This window comes from Bufo bufo, chromosome 3 (assembly GCF_905171765.1).
Source record: "Bufo bufo chromosome 3, aBufBuf1.1, whole genome shotgun sequence".
NCBI lineage: Eukaryota > Metazoa > Chordata > Amphibia > Anura > Bufonidae > Bufo > Bufo bufo.
This window is the reverse complement of record NC_053391.1, coordinates 384,243,889-384,257,303: the sequence shown is the minus strand read 5'-3', so window position 1 is coordinate 384,257,303 and position 13,415 is coordinate 384,243,889. Positions and strand designations below refer to the sequence as shown.

Genomic DNA, 13,415 nt, shown 5'->3' with positions numbered 1-13,415 from the left:
GCAGGACTGAGAAAAAAAGGAAAGTGAACAACTCCAGTCAGAGGAGGCATTACCTGTAAGTTACTTAATGGGGGCCTAAATGCGATTATTAATTATTGTGCTTTGTTATGTGCGTGATTTACAAATCCCTCAACCCATCCCGCCCTGGTACGGACAAAAAAAGTTTTGAGTGAAACTGGTCCCTGGTACAAATAAGGTTGGGGACCACTGTTTTAAAGGTTAAACCCACTGGAGCTGCTCTCTATGCTGTGGCTAATACAAGAGAAGTCCTAAGTGGGAGACTACTTCTATGACATCCATAAGCATCAAGAAGTTAGACCTTTGATTGGGGTTTTCAGGAAGTATAATATTGATGAGCGATCCACAGGATAGATCATCAATATCTGATCGGTGGGCCACCACCACAGATCAGCTGAAGAGGCCATGGTGCTCCACTACGCACTGAAGCTTCATCACTGCTTATCAAAGACAGTGCCGTACATTGTATAACTGCTGTGCTTAGTATTGCAGCCCAGGCCCATTCACCTGAATGGGATTTAGCCGCACATAAATCATGTCACCAATGAATGTGAGGCACTGATCGTTATGGGGTGCTGAATCTTCACCGATCAGATATTGATGGCCTATGCTGAGGATAGGTCTTCAGTATTAGGCCTCATGCACACAAACGGATTTTCTTTCCATGTCCGCTCCGGTTTTTTTCGTGGACTGTATACGGAACCATTCATTTCAATGGGTCCGCAAGAAAAAAAGGATGATACTCCGTATGCACTCCGTTTATGTATGTCCGTACTTCCGTTCCGCCAAAAAATAGAACATGTCATATTATTGTCCGCATTACTGTTCTATTAGGGGCCAGCTGTTCCATTCCGCAAAATACGGAATGCACATGGACATCATTCATATTTTTTGCGGACCGTAAAATACATATGGTCGTGTGCATGAGGCCTTATATTCCCAGAAAAACCCTTTAAATATTGCTTACTGATTGACAAAGTATAAACTCTTAGTGGTGCTGGTCAATGATCGGGCAACCAAGGTGGTGCACCCTTTATTTTGGGGTCTGCAGCAGGGTATACGTTGAGGCAGGGTTATATTAATACAGGATGGCACCTAGTGTTGGTCCGGTGTGTCTCCGCACTATGCATAATGTGATGGCAGTAGGCGCTTACTAACCCTCCTGAGAACTCTAATGCAGCAAATAACGTGGCAAATAATAGTGTTCAGTGATGAAAGCAGGTTCTGTCTTGGTACTAATGATGGCTGCATCAGTGCGCATAGGAGGGCTGGAGAGCACCTACTGCAATTATGCATATTGTGGAGACATACTGAAGCAAACACCAAGTGTCATGGTGTGGGACACCCTTAGCTATCATGGCTATTTCTGTCTGGTACTTGTGGGGGAAACATTGGCCAGCCTTCAGTATATCCAGGACATCAAGGATACAGTCCTACTGCCTTTTTGGATTCAGAAAACTGTTCCCCAAACTTTATGTTCAAGTCTTTAGGGTTAAAATCTGGACTTCACAAACATCTCTATAGCATGTCTTAATTTGTTTAATTAAGTGTAGCTCCAACTGCATCTGCAGTAACAACCTGTTGGGACCCACTGCTACCCTGCTGTCCACATGTAAGGGACTACCTTACTCTTTAGCCATTACTTTTGGATTGGCACAGCAGTGAAGGATTTTCTGGAGAGCCAAGAATAACATGGTCTATGTATAGTACCCTGTATCAAATTTGCATATGCAAAGGAAGTGAAGAAAAATGCTGTGAGATCACAGAAGAGTTCCTGTAAGGTAACTGCAGTGACATAGTAGGCTGTAGTCAGGCGAGCACCTAAAGCATCACAGTGGGGCTTCTGTGAGGTAAGCTGCTAAGATATCACAAGTGGTTTTCAGTCAGGCAAGCTACTGTGACAACACAAGTGGGTTTCAGTTACATAAGCTGCTGTGACATTTTCAGTTTGAGGGCTCAGTGTCTGTATGGCGGATTGTAAATGGTCGGTCTGCAATATATGGGCACAGGCTGTGTCCACTTCATGGTGTGGATGCGGGCCCATTGACTTGGATGGGTCCGCAATATGCAAAATACGACAGGACTTCACCTATCTTTTGCGGAGCTGAGGCACGGATCGGAAGCCCATGGAAAGCACTTCTGTCTTTAGCCATAACTTGTGGATCACAGACCCATTAAATGAGTCTGCATGCGCTAACGGAGTGCACATGGCTGGTGCCTGTGCATTGCAGACCACTATTTGCGGTCCACAGCACAGGCAGTGAATCACTACGCTTGTACACATGACCCCTTAGTCAGGTGAGATGCTATGACACCACAAGTGGGTTTTAGTCAGGTGATCTGCTGTGATATCAAGAGGTTTTCAGTCAGACAACCTGCTATGACATCACAAGTGGTTTTCAGTCAGGTAAGCTACTGTGACAACATAAGTGGGTTTCAGTCAGATAAGCTGCTCTGACATCACAAATGGGTTTCAATAAGATAAGCTGCTGTGACATCACAAATGGGTTTCAGACATGTGAGATGCTATGACATCACAAGTGGGTTTGAGTCAGGTAAGCTGCTGTGACATCACAAGTGGGTTTCAGTAAGCTTCTGTGACATCACAAATGGTTTTAAGTCAGACAAGCTGCTGTGACATCACAAATCGTTTTCAAACAGGTAAGTTGCTGTGACATCACAAATGGGTTTTAGTCAGGTTACATGCCATGACATCACAAGTGGGTTTCAGCAGGTAAGCTTCTGTGACATCATATGCAGGTCTCTGTCAGATAAGCTACTGCGACATCACAAGTGAGTTTCCATTAGGTAAGCTGCTGTGACATCACAAGTGGGTTTCCATCAGGTAAGCTGCTGTGACATCACAAGTGGGTTTTAATCAGGTAAGCTGCTGTGACATCACAAGTGAGTTTCCATAAGGTAATCTGCTGTGACATCACAAATGGGATTAAGTCAGGTAATCTGTTGTGACATCACAAATGGGTTTCAGTCAGGTAAGCTGCTGCGACATCACAAGTGGGTTTCCATAAGGTAATCTGCTGTGACATCACAAATGGGTTTCAGTCAGGTAAGCTGCTGTGACATCACAAGTGGGTTTCGGAAGGTAACATGCTGTGACACCATTACTTTGGGACTGTAGTTCTTGCTATAGTGAATTTCAGTTCAGTGACCTAACTAGGGTTGTTGCGGGTATTGAAATTTCGATACCCAATCGATACTTTTGTCTCGATACCGGGATTTCCATTTTTTCGATACTGGGCTGCGCTGCTGCACAGTCTAGTATCTCTGAACATGAGCGCGCTGCTCTCGGCGCGCTCATGTTCTCTCTGCAGCACAGGGGAGAAGGAAGCAGTCTCTCCCTCCCCCCTGTGCTGCTGCTGCCACCAATGAACGTAGAGAGGCTCGGAGGTGGGGCGGGCGTACTGCGCCACCAATGATAGGACTTTTCCTACACAGAGCGGCGTCCAGAGATGTCCCAGCACTTACTATTAGTCCTGGGCGCTGCTCCGTTCGCCCGCAGTGCCCCATTACTGTCTCCTCTCCTGCTACATAGGCTAATTATTAACGGAGCAATGGGGAGGAGACATCAGCTTCTCTAGTGGGCGTTCCTTCTCCCTGCGCTGCGCTTGGACAGCGATACAGCCAGGGAGAAGGAACACCCACTAGAGAAGTTGATGTCTCCTCCCCATTGCTCCGATAGTAATTAGCATATGGAGCAGGAGAGGAGACAGTAATGGGGCACTGCGGGCGAACGGAGCGGCGCCCAGGACTAATAGTTAGTGCTGGGACATCTCTGTGCGCTGCTCTGTGTAGCCTAAAAATACTGAAAGTCTGGAAAAGTAGTCTTTAACACATAATATAGGAGGCAGGTGTCGGCAGCAGAATCGCATTGCCGGCACCCTGCCTCTGACAGGGAGCTGCGATCAGCGGCGGATCTGCCAGTACCCGCCTCCTGTATTAAGGGGTAATTATCATTGGTGGCGCAGTGCGCCCTCCCCTCCCCCACAACCCCCCACCCCATTAGAATAATTACTAAATACAATATGGTTAACGAGGATAGCTCACCACCTTCTCAGAATGAAAAAGGTGCTCTAGTCTTGACTGATCACCCAATCAGTAAGAGGTAGAAATGGAAAAAAAAGGATATAAGACTGGCACTCAATATGTGGGTCATATAAGAGGTTACAATTTAATATATATTTTTCACAACGATAAAATCAACACATAATAATAAATAACAACACTATAAAAAATTAATGCTGAGTGAATCTGCTTGAACCAACTCTAACTGTCCACAGTTCCAAATGCGATGTATGTCTGTGATAGAGTGGAAGCAGAATGTGAGATAACAATCGCAATGAAATCGCAAAATAATCGCAGTAAAGTGTAAGAGCATATTAATAAAGTCACTTGATTCACTGTAACGGAGGGGTTTATAATTATCATATGAGAAACATCCTTTTAGTCTTGACGATATTTGCTCAAAAAATGACACCTGATAGGCAGTAATATGTTTTAAATCCCCAAATATTCGCCTGGAGGAAAAAAGTAAATCCATAGGCTATACACAGTGGGCATGCAGCGATTCGGTCCGGCAGAAACAGTCACTGTTGTCAAAGCTGATATTTGCCAAGTGTATCACTGGCGGTTAGGTGTAGGTGGTAAGTAATGCGGTATTAGATGTCTTACCGGTGGAGGATCGAAGCCGGTAGCTGGAGTAGCTCACAAGCTTCTACTCACCACACCATATGGCTGTGTCTATTTCCGTCGGCGTCCTCGCTCGCCAATGCGTGTCATGTAGTTGCCGTCGGAAAATCGCGAGAGTAGCCTTTCAGTCCCGTTATCAGAACAATTCTCAGGTAAAAAGTTTTGGAGCGCTCCAATCTTTGTTATTTGTTCAGTATTCCGCGGTATGTCCAGTTGGTACAGGTGTAAGGGTAAATTACGCCAGACGCGTTTCTGGGACTTCTTTCCCCTTCCTCAGTGGCTCTACCCCCGCTAATCCATCACATCTTTTTATAGTCAGTAATCTCCAAAAACTAGTCCGGAACAGAGATTTGCTCCTTGCGGTATGGTTGCGTTTTGTATGGGGTTTATATGTTCATATGCGTTTTTTACATATTATCTCCACATTGCTGCGGTTAAGCTAAGTAATAAAAGAAAAAATCCTGCGACATTGCTTTCTTCAAACAAGAATCAAAAATATACAAAAATATACATGAACAGTAAAAAGAGGGGAAATTGACCCCATACTGAATAGTAAAACTCATACATTGCGTTTTATATGCGATTTATGATGTTCATATGCGTTTTCTGCATATTATCTCCACATGACTATAATTAAGCTGGTTAATAAAGGAAAACATCCTACGACATTGCTTCTTTACATTAAAATCAAAGACATATAAAAGTGTACATGAATAATAAAAAGAGGCAAAATGGACCCCATACCAAACAGTAAAACTTATACATAATTTGTGTGGAAACACAGCTCTATACATCATGTACAACCCAGAAAGAGTACTTGAAAAAAATATACTTAAAAAAATAGTAAATATACAATATGTAACAAAAAGCAGTTCTTGCATAATATGTTCCATAACTTAGTTTTGTCATCTGTATCTTGAAGTAGCTAGGGGCATGTGAGCCTCTCTCCAAGGAGGGATCACAGTGCCGATAAAACGGCCAGACATGTGATCCCCCATTGGGTGAGAGGCACACAACCCTGGATCTAAAGGAAGACAAAAATTTCTAACTCAGCGTTCAGACCTGCTGGAATCATACTACCAAAGTCATAAATACGCCTCGATTCCGCTCTAGACATTCTCTCAATATGTTTGCCTCCTCTCCAGTGTCTATCTATCCTCTCCAAGGCCATAAAAGTCAGCCCTTTAGGGTCTTGGTTATGGACTTCTTTGAAGTGCCTTGAAAGTGAGTGTTTTAGGTATCCTTTCTTAATGTTGGATACATGTTCGGATATCCTCACCTTTAAAGCTCTTTTTGTTCTACCAATATACTGTCTAGAACACCGGCATTGGATGAGGTAGACGACACTGGTTGAGTTGCAAGTGAGAAAATGGTTGATCTCCCATAAAAAGGAGTTTTGAGTCGATTGTACCTTTTTAGTACTCCTTGGGGCTTTGGTGACCTTACAGCCGGCACATTGGCCACATCTATAAAAACCCTTAAGGTTCATCCAGTTACTAATTCCCGAAGTCTTATTCAATTTTGCCTTAATTGATGGGGCCACTTTTATGCCCAAATTGGGTGCATTCGTATATATAATCTGTGGTCTCACTGGCATTAATGTGCCTACGATTTTGTCCTGCAATAGATGGTGCCAGTGTCGTTTCACTATCTCTTTCACTCCTTTATATTGTGTGGTATATGGGAGAATCATTCTAAATTGGGGTTCTTCCTGGTTTTTCTGAACTGGTTTTACTGTCAGCAAGGAGCTCCTAGGTAGACTTCTTACATTTTCTAACGCTCTCTCTAGTACTGAGCTCGGATACTGTTTCGTCCTAAACTTATTTTCCTAAGTCAAGGCTTCTACTTCAAATTGAGAATCTTCGGTACAGTTACGTTTTAGTCTACGGAACTGTCCGAATGGAACATTCAACAGCCAGTTCGGCAAGTGACAGCTTGAATGTAAAATAAAAGCGTTTCTAGCTGTCGGTTTTTGATAAGTTTTACATATGTATTTGTTGTCTTTTTTCATGATTGACAAATCCAAGAACTCTGTTTCCACCAAACCATTACTTGCAGTAAAAACTAAAATCATTCATATTCAATCTAGATATAAACGACCGTAGGGCGTCTTCTTCTCCCTTCCAAATTAGAATAACGTCGTCTATATAACGAAGCCAGAGTTCTAGGTCGCCCCCCGGTATGGATCAATGGCAACCTGCTCCCACTGGGCCAGGAACAGGTTGGCATAACTGGGGGCGAACCTGGTGCCCATGGCAGTCCCTCTTATCTGAAGGTAAAAATTGCCCTCAAAATAAAAATAGTTGTGCTGTAAAATATGTCTGATTCCTTCTAAAATTAAATCAGTCTGTTCTGACTTCATTATCTTATCTTTCTGTAATTGTGCCTTTATGGCTCCTATATCCTGTTCGTGATCTATCACAGTGTACAGTGACTGGATATCCAAGGTTGTCATTATCCAGTCAGACTCTACTTTTAATCCTTCTAATATGTTGATTTGGGTGGTATCTCTCAGATAGGATACTGTTGTTTTCACTAGGGGTTGTAACCAGGTATCAACATATCTAGAGAGATTGGCTGTTAAGGAGCCTATCCCTGATACTATGGGGCAGCCCGGAGGACTCCCCATGTCCTTATGCACCTTCGGGAGGCAATAAAAGACCGGGAGTCTCCCGGGCATCCCCATAATAAAACTGGACTCCTGTTTAGACAGGACACCCAGCTGGGATCCTTTGTGACAATATTTATGGAATTTTTCACAGAAACTCAAGGTTGGGTCACCATCTTCTTGTATGTTGTATTATCAGAGAGTTGTCTTAGGCATTCCTGTGTATAGTTTGTTGTCTCTAGGATTACAATCGCCCCTCCTTTATCCGCAGGGCGAATAGTTATATTAACATTCTTTTGTAACTCCTTGATTGCCACTATTTCTTTATTAGAGAGATTCTTTCTATGGAATTTTTTTTCCTTCATTTTTCTAAGGTCTAGTTCTACGTTCTTTTGAAAGCTACTAATTTCAGGACCTATTTCATTCCTTAGAAATTTTTGGGATTTATTTTTTAGGTCTGTATGTCTAAAACCATCCTCTATTTGTGGACTCATTGTAATCAGATTTTTTATAAAATATTTTTTAAGACAGATGTTTTTCGATCCTCCAACGGTAAGACATCTAATACCGCATTACTTACCACCTACACCTAACCGCCAGTGATACACTTGGCAAATATCAGCTTTGACAACAGTGACTGTTTCTGCCGGACCGAATCGCTGCACGCCCACTGTGTATAGCCTATGGATTGACTTTTTTCCTCCAGGCGAATATTTGGGGATTTAAAACTTTATTACTGCCTATCGGGTGTCATTTTTTGAGCAAATATCGTCAAGACTAAAAGGATGTTTCTCATATGATAATTATAAACCCCTCCGTTACAGTGAATCAAGGGACTTTATTAATATGCTCTTACACTTTACTGCGATTATTTTGCGATTTCATTGCGATTGTTATCTCACATTCTGCTTCCACTCTATCTTAGCCACAGACATACATCGCATTTGGAACTGTGGACAGTTAGAGTTGGTTCAAGCAGATTCACTCAGCATTAATTTTTTATAGTGTTGTTATTTATTATTATGTGTTGATTTTATAGTTGTGAAAAATATATATTAAATTGTAACCTCTTATGTGACCCACATATTGAGTGCCAGTCTTATATCCTTTTTTTTCCATTAAAATAATTGGTGGCACAGTGCGCCGGCCCCTCTCAACCCCCCCAGTATTAAAATCATTGGTGGCAGTGGCCACAGGGTCCTCTCCCCTCCCCCTCATTGGTGGTGCAGTGGCAGCTTCTGATCGGAGCCTCAGCAGTGTAATCCTGGGCTCCGATCAGTTACCATGGCAGCCAGGACGCTACTGAAGCCTTGGCTGCCATAGTAACAAGTATGAATCATCCCCTTTCCCAATTTCACATATAAAATGTATAAACAATAAATAAACATATTACATATCGCCACGTCAGAAAAGTCCAAACAATTAAAATATAAAAAAAAACTATGCGGTGAACGCCGGAACAGAAAAAATAAATAAAAACTGCGCAATTCGCCATTTTTTAAAATGCGGAATGCACGTGGCTTTTTTGGTTTATTTTTTTCGCGTGGTATCGAATATCGCAATACTTTTTCATGGTATCGAAACTGAATCAAAAATTTGGTATCGCAACAACTCTAGACCAAACAGTAAATGGGATTTCCATTTTGTTATATTTTTTTGCAAATGAGCTTAAAGAGGTATTCCCATCACAGACAATGTGGGCATATCGCTAGGATCCTACAACGAGACTAGAGCAGGGAGAGCTGTGGCTGGAGGACCCCAGGTTTCCCGGGGTCCGGCCACCACCAAGCACTGCTCCCCGCTGCTCCCATGCAAGTGAATGGGAGCGCACCGCGCAAGCGCGGTCCCAGCTCCCATTTATTTCTAGGGGGCCGACGGAAATAGCCGAGCCAGCACTCGGTTATTTTTCGGCAGCCCCATAGAAATGAATGAAGGGCGGCTGCGCATGTGCAGTGCGCCCTCCACTACTTTCCCCACTCCATTTTCCGTGTAGGTGCGGGACCCGCACCTCTCAGACAATGGGGGCATATCCTAGCGATATGCCCCCATTGTCTGTGATGGCAAAACCCCTTGAAAAGAATTGTCCAAATGTATGCGAAAAGGAAACTCTTTTGGCATACATGTGGCTAAAAATAGGGCAGAACCCAAACATGATGTGGACCGCATGCGATCTGCAAAAAATAGATCGGCAGCGGACCAAAAATACTGTCATGTGCATGAGGCCTTATAAATACATGTTACGTATAATTGTTTTTAACAGGTTTTTGATAGATGCATGGCTGGTATTTTTATGATATTATATTGTCTGCATATTCCATTGTTTTCCAAGTGGCAGATGGTGTCCATTTGTTTGCATATCCTACAGATTATTCATATATACAGTATATACATTTTTTGTGGGTGGGGGGATTTCTTTAACGATGCTTTTAAAATATTTTCTATTTCAGTTCTTTTAATATTCATGTATTTGATATGTATTTGGGCTAATAAATGTTTATGCATTTTACACGCACTCTATCTTTTCCATACCAGAAGGAGGTGTGCCTTCCCCTATTTATTATTGTTGCACTTTATATTTGCTGGATTGAGGGTGATCCAGAAAGCAGAGAACCCTCCGTTATCCATCCCTTTGTAGTGTGAGCCCTTCCATACCTAGTTTTTTTCTGCATGGCTGGTATTTGTCTGAGCAAATCATCGCCTTGTGGAAATTTTCACTGAGAGATCTTCCTTGCTCTTTCCTGTTCCATTTACATGACATATGGATATTGCCACAATCTTCTTGCTACCAAAAGTGCTCTGTTCCCTCAGAGGCATTAATTAACACTGTGAATGGTAACTGCTGGATTAGATTAGAAATACATTTATGGAAATGTTTTTTTTCAAAGCTGGCGTACTGCCGCTCAGCTTCTATTAATTAGAATGGGAGCTGAGCTGCAGTACCCTGGTACAGCCACTACACAGTGTATGGAGCCTTTTTCTTCCAGCTCTGTATGTGTATAGTATCCAGCATGGGGGGCTGCCCAAAGCTGATAGATGGGGTTGTGGGTTGTCAGACCCCCACGGATCATGATCTATCCTAAGTCCTGAAAACGCCTTTAATTATTATTGTGCCGTAGTGCAGTGTTCCCCAACCACTGGGCCGCAGACCATCTGGTACCGGTCTGGAGCACCAGAGTTAAATGGCAGGAATGTGAACTATTGGTTCCTTTGCCCTGCCGTTTAGCCTAATAGGCTGAAGGCCGCTAGGCCTGAGGCCTATGAGGCAGTGGGAAGGTGCAGGATCATCACGATGACATGATCACGCCATCCTGCGCTGGGTCACAGGTGGCGTAACAACGTCATCATACCACCAGAGACCCGGAGCAGGTTGTTTGCGACCGCCTGTAACCTAATGCAGGAAGTCTGGGCAGCAAGCTGGAAGAGGCCCGTATCGCAGACAGCTGGAGGGGTTAGTGCACTATATACTATGGGGGCACTGTATGTAAAGAGGCGCTACTAAGGGAGGGTATATTTAAGGGGACCACTTCTTGGAGGGGGCACAATATTTAAAGAGGCCACGGGGGGGGGGAATCTTTATGTAAAGAGGGCACTACTGGGGGGGGGCATTATATGTAAAGAGAGCACTACTGGGGGCATTATATGTAACGAGAGCACTACTGGGGGGCATTATATGTAAAGAGGCCGCTAATGGGCAGCATTATATGTGAAGAAGCCACTACTGTGGGCATTATATGTGAAGAAGCCACTACTGGGGGGCATTATATGTGGAGAAGCCACTACTAGGGGCATAAGGCTGGATTCACACGTCCGTGGAACACGGTCCGTGTGATACCGGCCTGGATTTCTTCTGCGTCCAGGAGCGCACGGCGTCATTGGTGCCAATGACGCCGTGCGCTCCTGGACTCAGAAGAAATCCAGGCCGGTATCACACGGACCATGTTCCACAGACGTGTGAATCCAGCCTAAAAGTAGGCATTAATACTAAACAGGTGTGTTCAATTATGCGGAAACATGTTGTGGTCACGAGATGTCATTTGTGCAGGACTAAGAAAAAAAGGAAAAAGAACAACTGCAGCCAAAACTGAACAAACCGGAAGGGAGTGCACCAGAAGTCATTCCATTCCGGTTTGTTGTGTTCCCATGCCGGACACAAAACCGCTGCAAGCAGCGTTTTTGTGTGCGGCATGGGAAACTGAACATGCCAGATCCGGCAAGTAAGTCAATTGTACCGGATCCGGCATGTTCATTTTCGATATAATACGATCGGATACATTCTGAATGAATGCAGCCGATTGTATTATTCAAACAGATGCGTTTTGCTGCAAAAATGCAGATGTGAAAGTAGTCTTATTGTGTTGTTATGTGCATGATTTACCCCAAAAGGAAAATTGTCCTGCATGAAACCTGTCCCTGGTACAAAAAAAAATTGGGGGCCACTGCCCTGGTGGCTTTTATTTAATAATGTAAGCCAAATCATAAACGGCTTTCCAATGTGACTTCCATCCCCACAGGCTAAATGTGGGATGTCACTTCGTAACGCCTATGGCTGTATTAATTATTTAATGTCAGAGTGAGCTTTTTTCCATTAAAATTTTATTTTTTGTTTCTTTTTTGTTTCTAAGCCCTTGTAAAAGGTAGACCAATATACTGCTTCCATTACCAATGTTGTTTTCTGCCGCCTGAAGGAAGCAGATACTTTAAGGACACTAATGCAAATCAATAATAATAAAAATACAAAGCACAAAGTAACTTAAGTAAGTAGGGTCTTATTTGCGCTATAATTATACATAATGGTCCAAGACTGACCTATATACTAATCTCCCATTGTGCCAGAAATACGAACTTTATCAATGTGGTCATACGCAAGCATATTCTTCACAGGAGAAATCCAAATTTCATTATAGGCTGCTCAGCAGATGAAGCCTGGGAAGAACCAGATCTAACTGGTTAAAACAAGCGTTAGAAGAGGCCTAACTGGTCCAGTAACTCTATAAAATCCTATTTCAGGTCACCAGCACTCACCTACAAGCTCGGCACTGTTTACGAGCATTCATTCCTTCATATACTTTATATCGCCATTTCCACACTAAACCTGAAGAAATTAAACAACTAGCCAACACAGGCCCCGCAGGCGCGGTGAGGAAGCTGGCAGCCTGCAGGCGTCTTTCCCTCACCGCGCCTGCGCCGAATACTGAACGGCGCGATATTTCACCAGAGCACAGGGCTGGAGACAGAGCGAGCGCTGCCTGGCCCTGTCAATCAGGACTTGGAGGGAGGTGACAAAGGTGGGAGAACGGAGCCTCTATGAGCAGGAACAACGCCCCCCCCCCCCCTCCCATTATCTAGAGGCTAATTAGCATATTATAAAAGTTAGATTTCTGGCGTAACGGGGGCCATAGATAAAAGTAGGAATAGGCTAGTTAGGTTTAGCTGACATTAGCACATCGCTAATGTCAGCTAGCTTAATAGGGTTAAATCTGGTGACAGAATCCCTTTAAAGCAAACCCCAAAGTAGCTAGTAAGTGAATGACCCACCATTTAGGACTCACCTGGTGTAAAGTTTCAGCTGGAAGCTGGGATGCCATGAACAGCTCTGCCACCTTACTGCTGTCAGCTGCCAGGCGTGAGGATCCTTCAACTTGGCACAAGGAGAAAAGCTCTGAGTACCATTTCTGCTCATTGTCACTAAGAGGTAGATAGAGTCCTCCAGCTGCTTGACCAGCAGATACCACTGGAGGTCCTGGCTCCATAGATTTGCTCCTCTCTGAGGATCCCAATGCAAGCAGCCTCAGCCACTGAAACAGATGCACTGGCAGCTTCCCTTCACTTTCTTCCTGTGCTCTCTGAACAAGAGGTAAAGCAGCTGAAAGGAGGAGGTGTTACTACTGCAGCTGGAGAAACATGCCCTTCTCTGCATTGCTGCTGCTGGGTGTCCACAGCTCAGCATTTTGCTCACAAAGCCTCTACTGCCTCTGCTGGCAGTAACAGTATGTTTCCTAAATAGAGAACAGTACTGTAAGAGATGGAACTAATAGCATTGAGGAAATGTCAAGTAACACAACAGAATAATTTATGAAATACT

The 13,415-nt window shown here is 43.7% G+C and overlaps 1 protein-coding gene across 2 annotated transcripts in view; it reads right to left on the bottom strand.

Annotated features, from left to right (window-relative positions):
* REPS2 (RALBP1 associated Eps domain containing 2) overlaps positions 1–13,164 on the bottom strand; it is a 153,831-nt gene extending 140,667 nt beyond the window's left edge. For both annotated transcript variants that reach the window (XM_040424742.1, XM_040424743.1), the window contains exon 1: positions 12,883–13,164. In XM_040424742.1, the coding sequence (XP_040280676.1) occupies positions 12,883–13,083 (201 nt within the window). In that variant the 5' untranslated portion in view covers positions 13,084–13,164. The remainder of the gene's footprint in view (positions 1–12,882) is intronic.
* Positions 13,165–13,415: the final 251 nt, after the last annotated feature.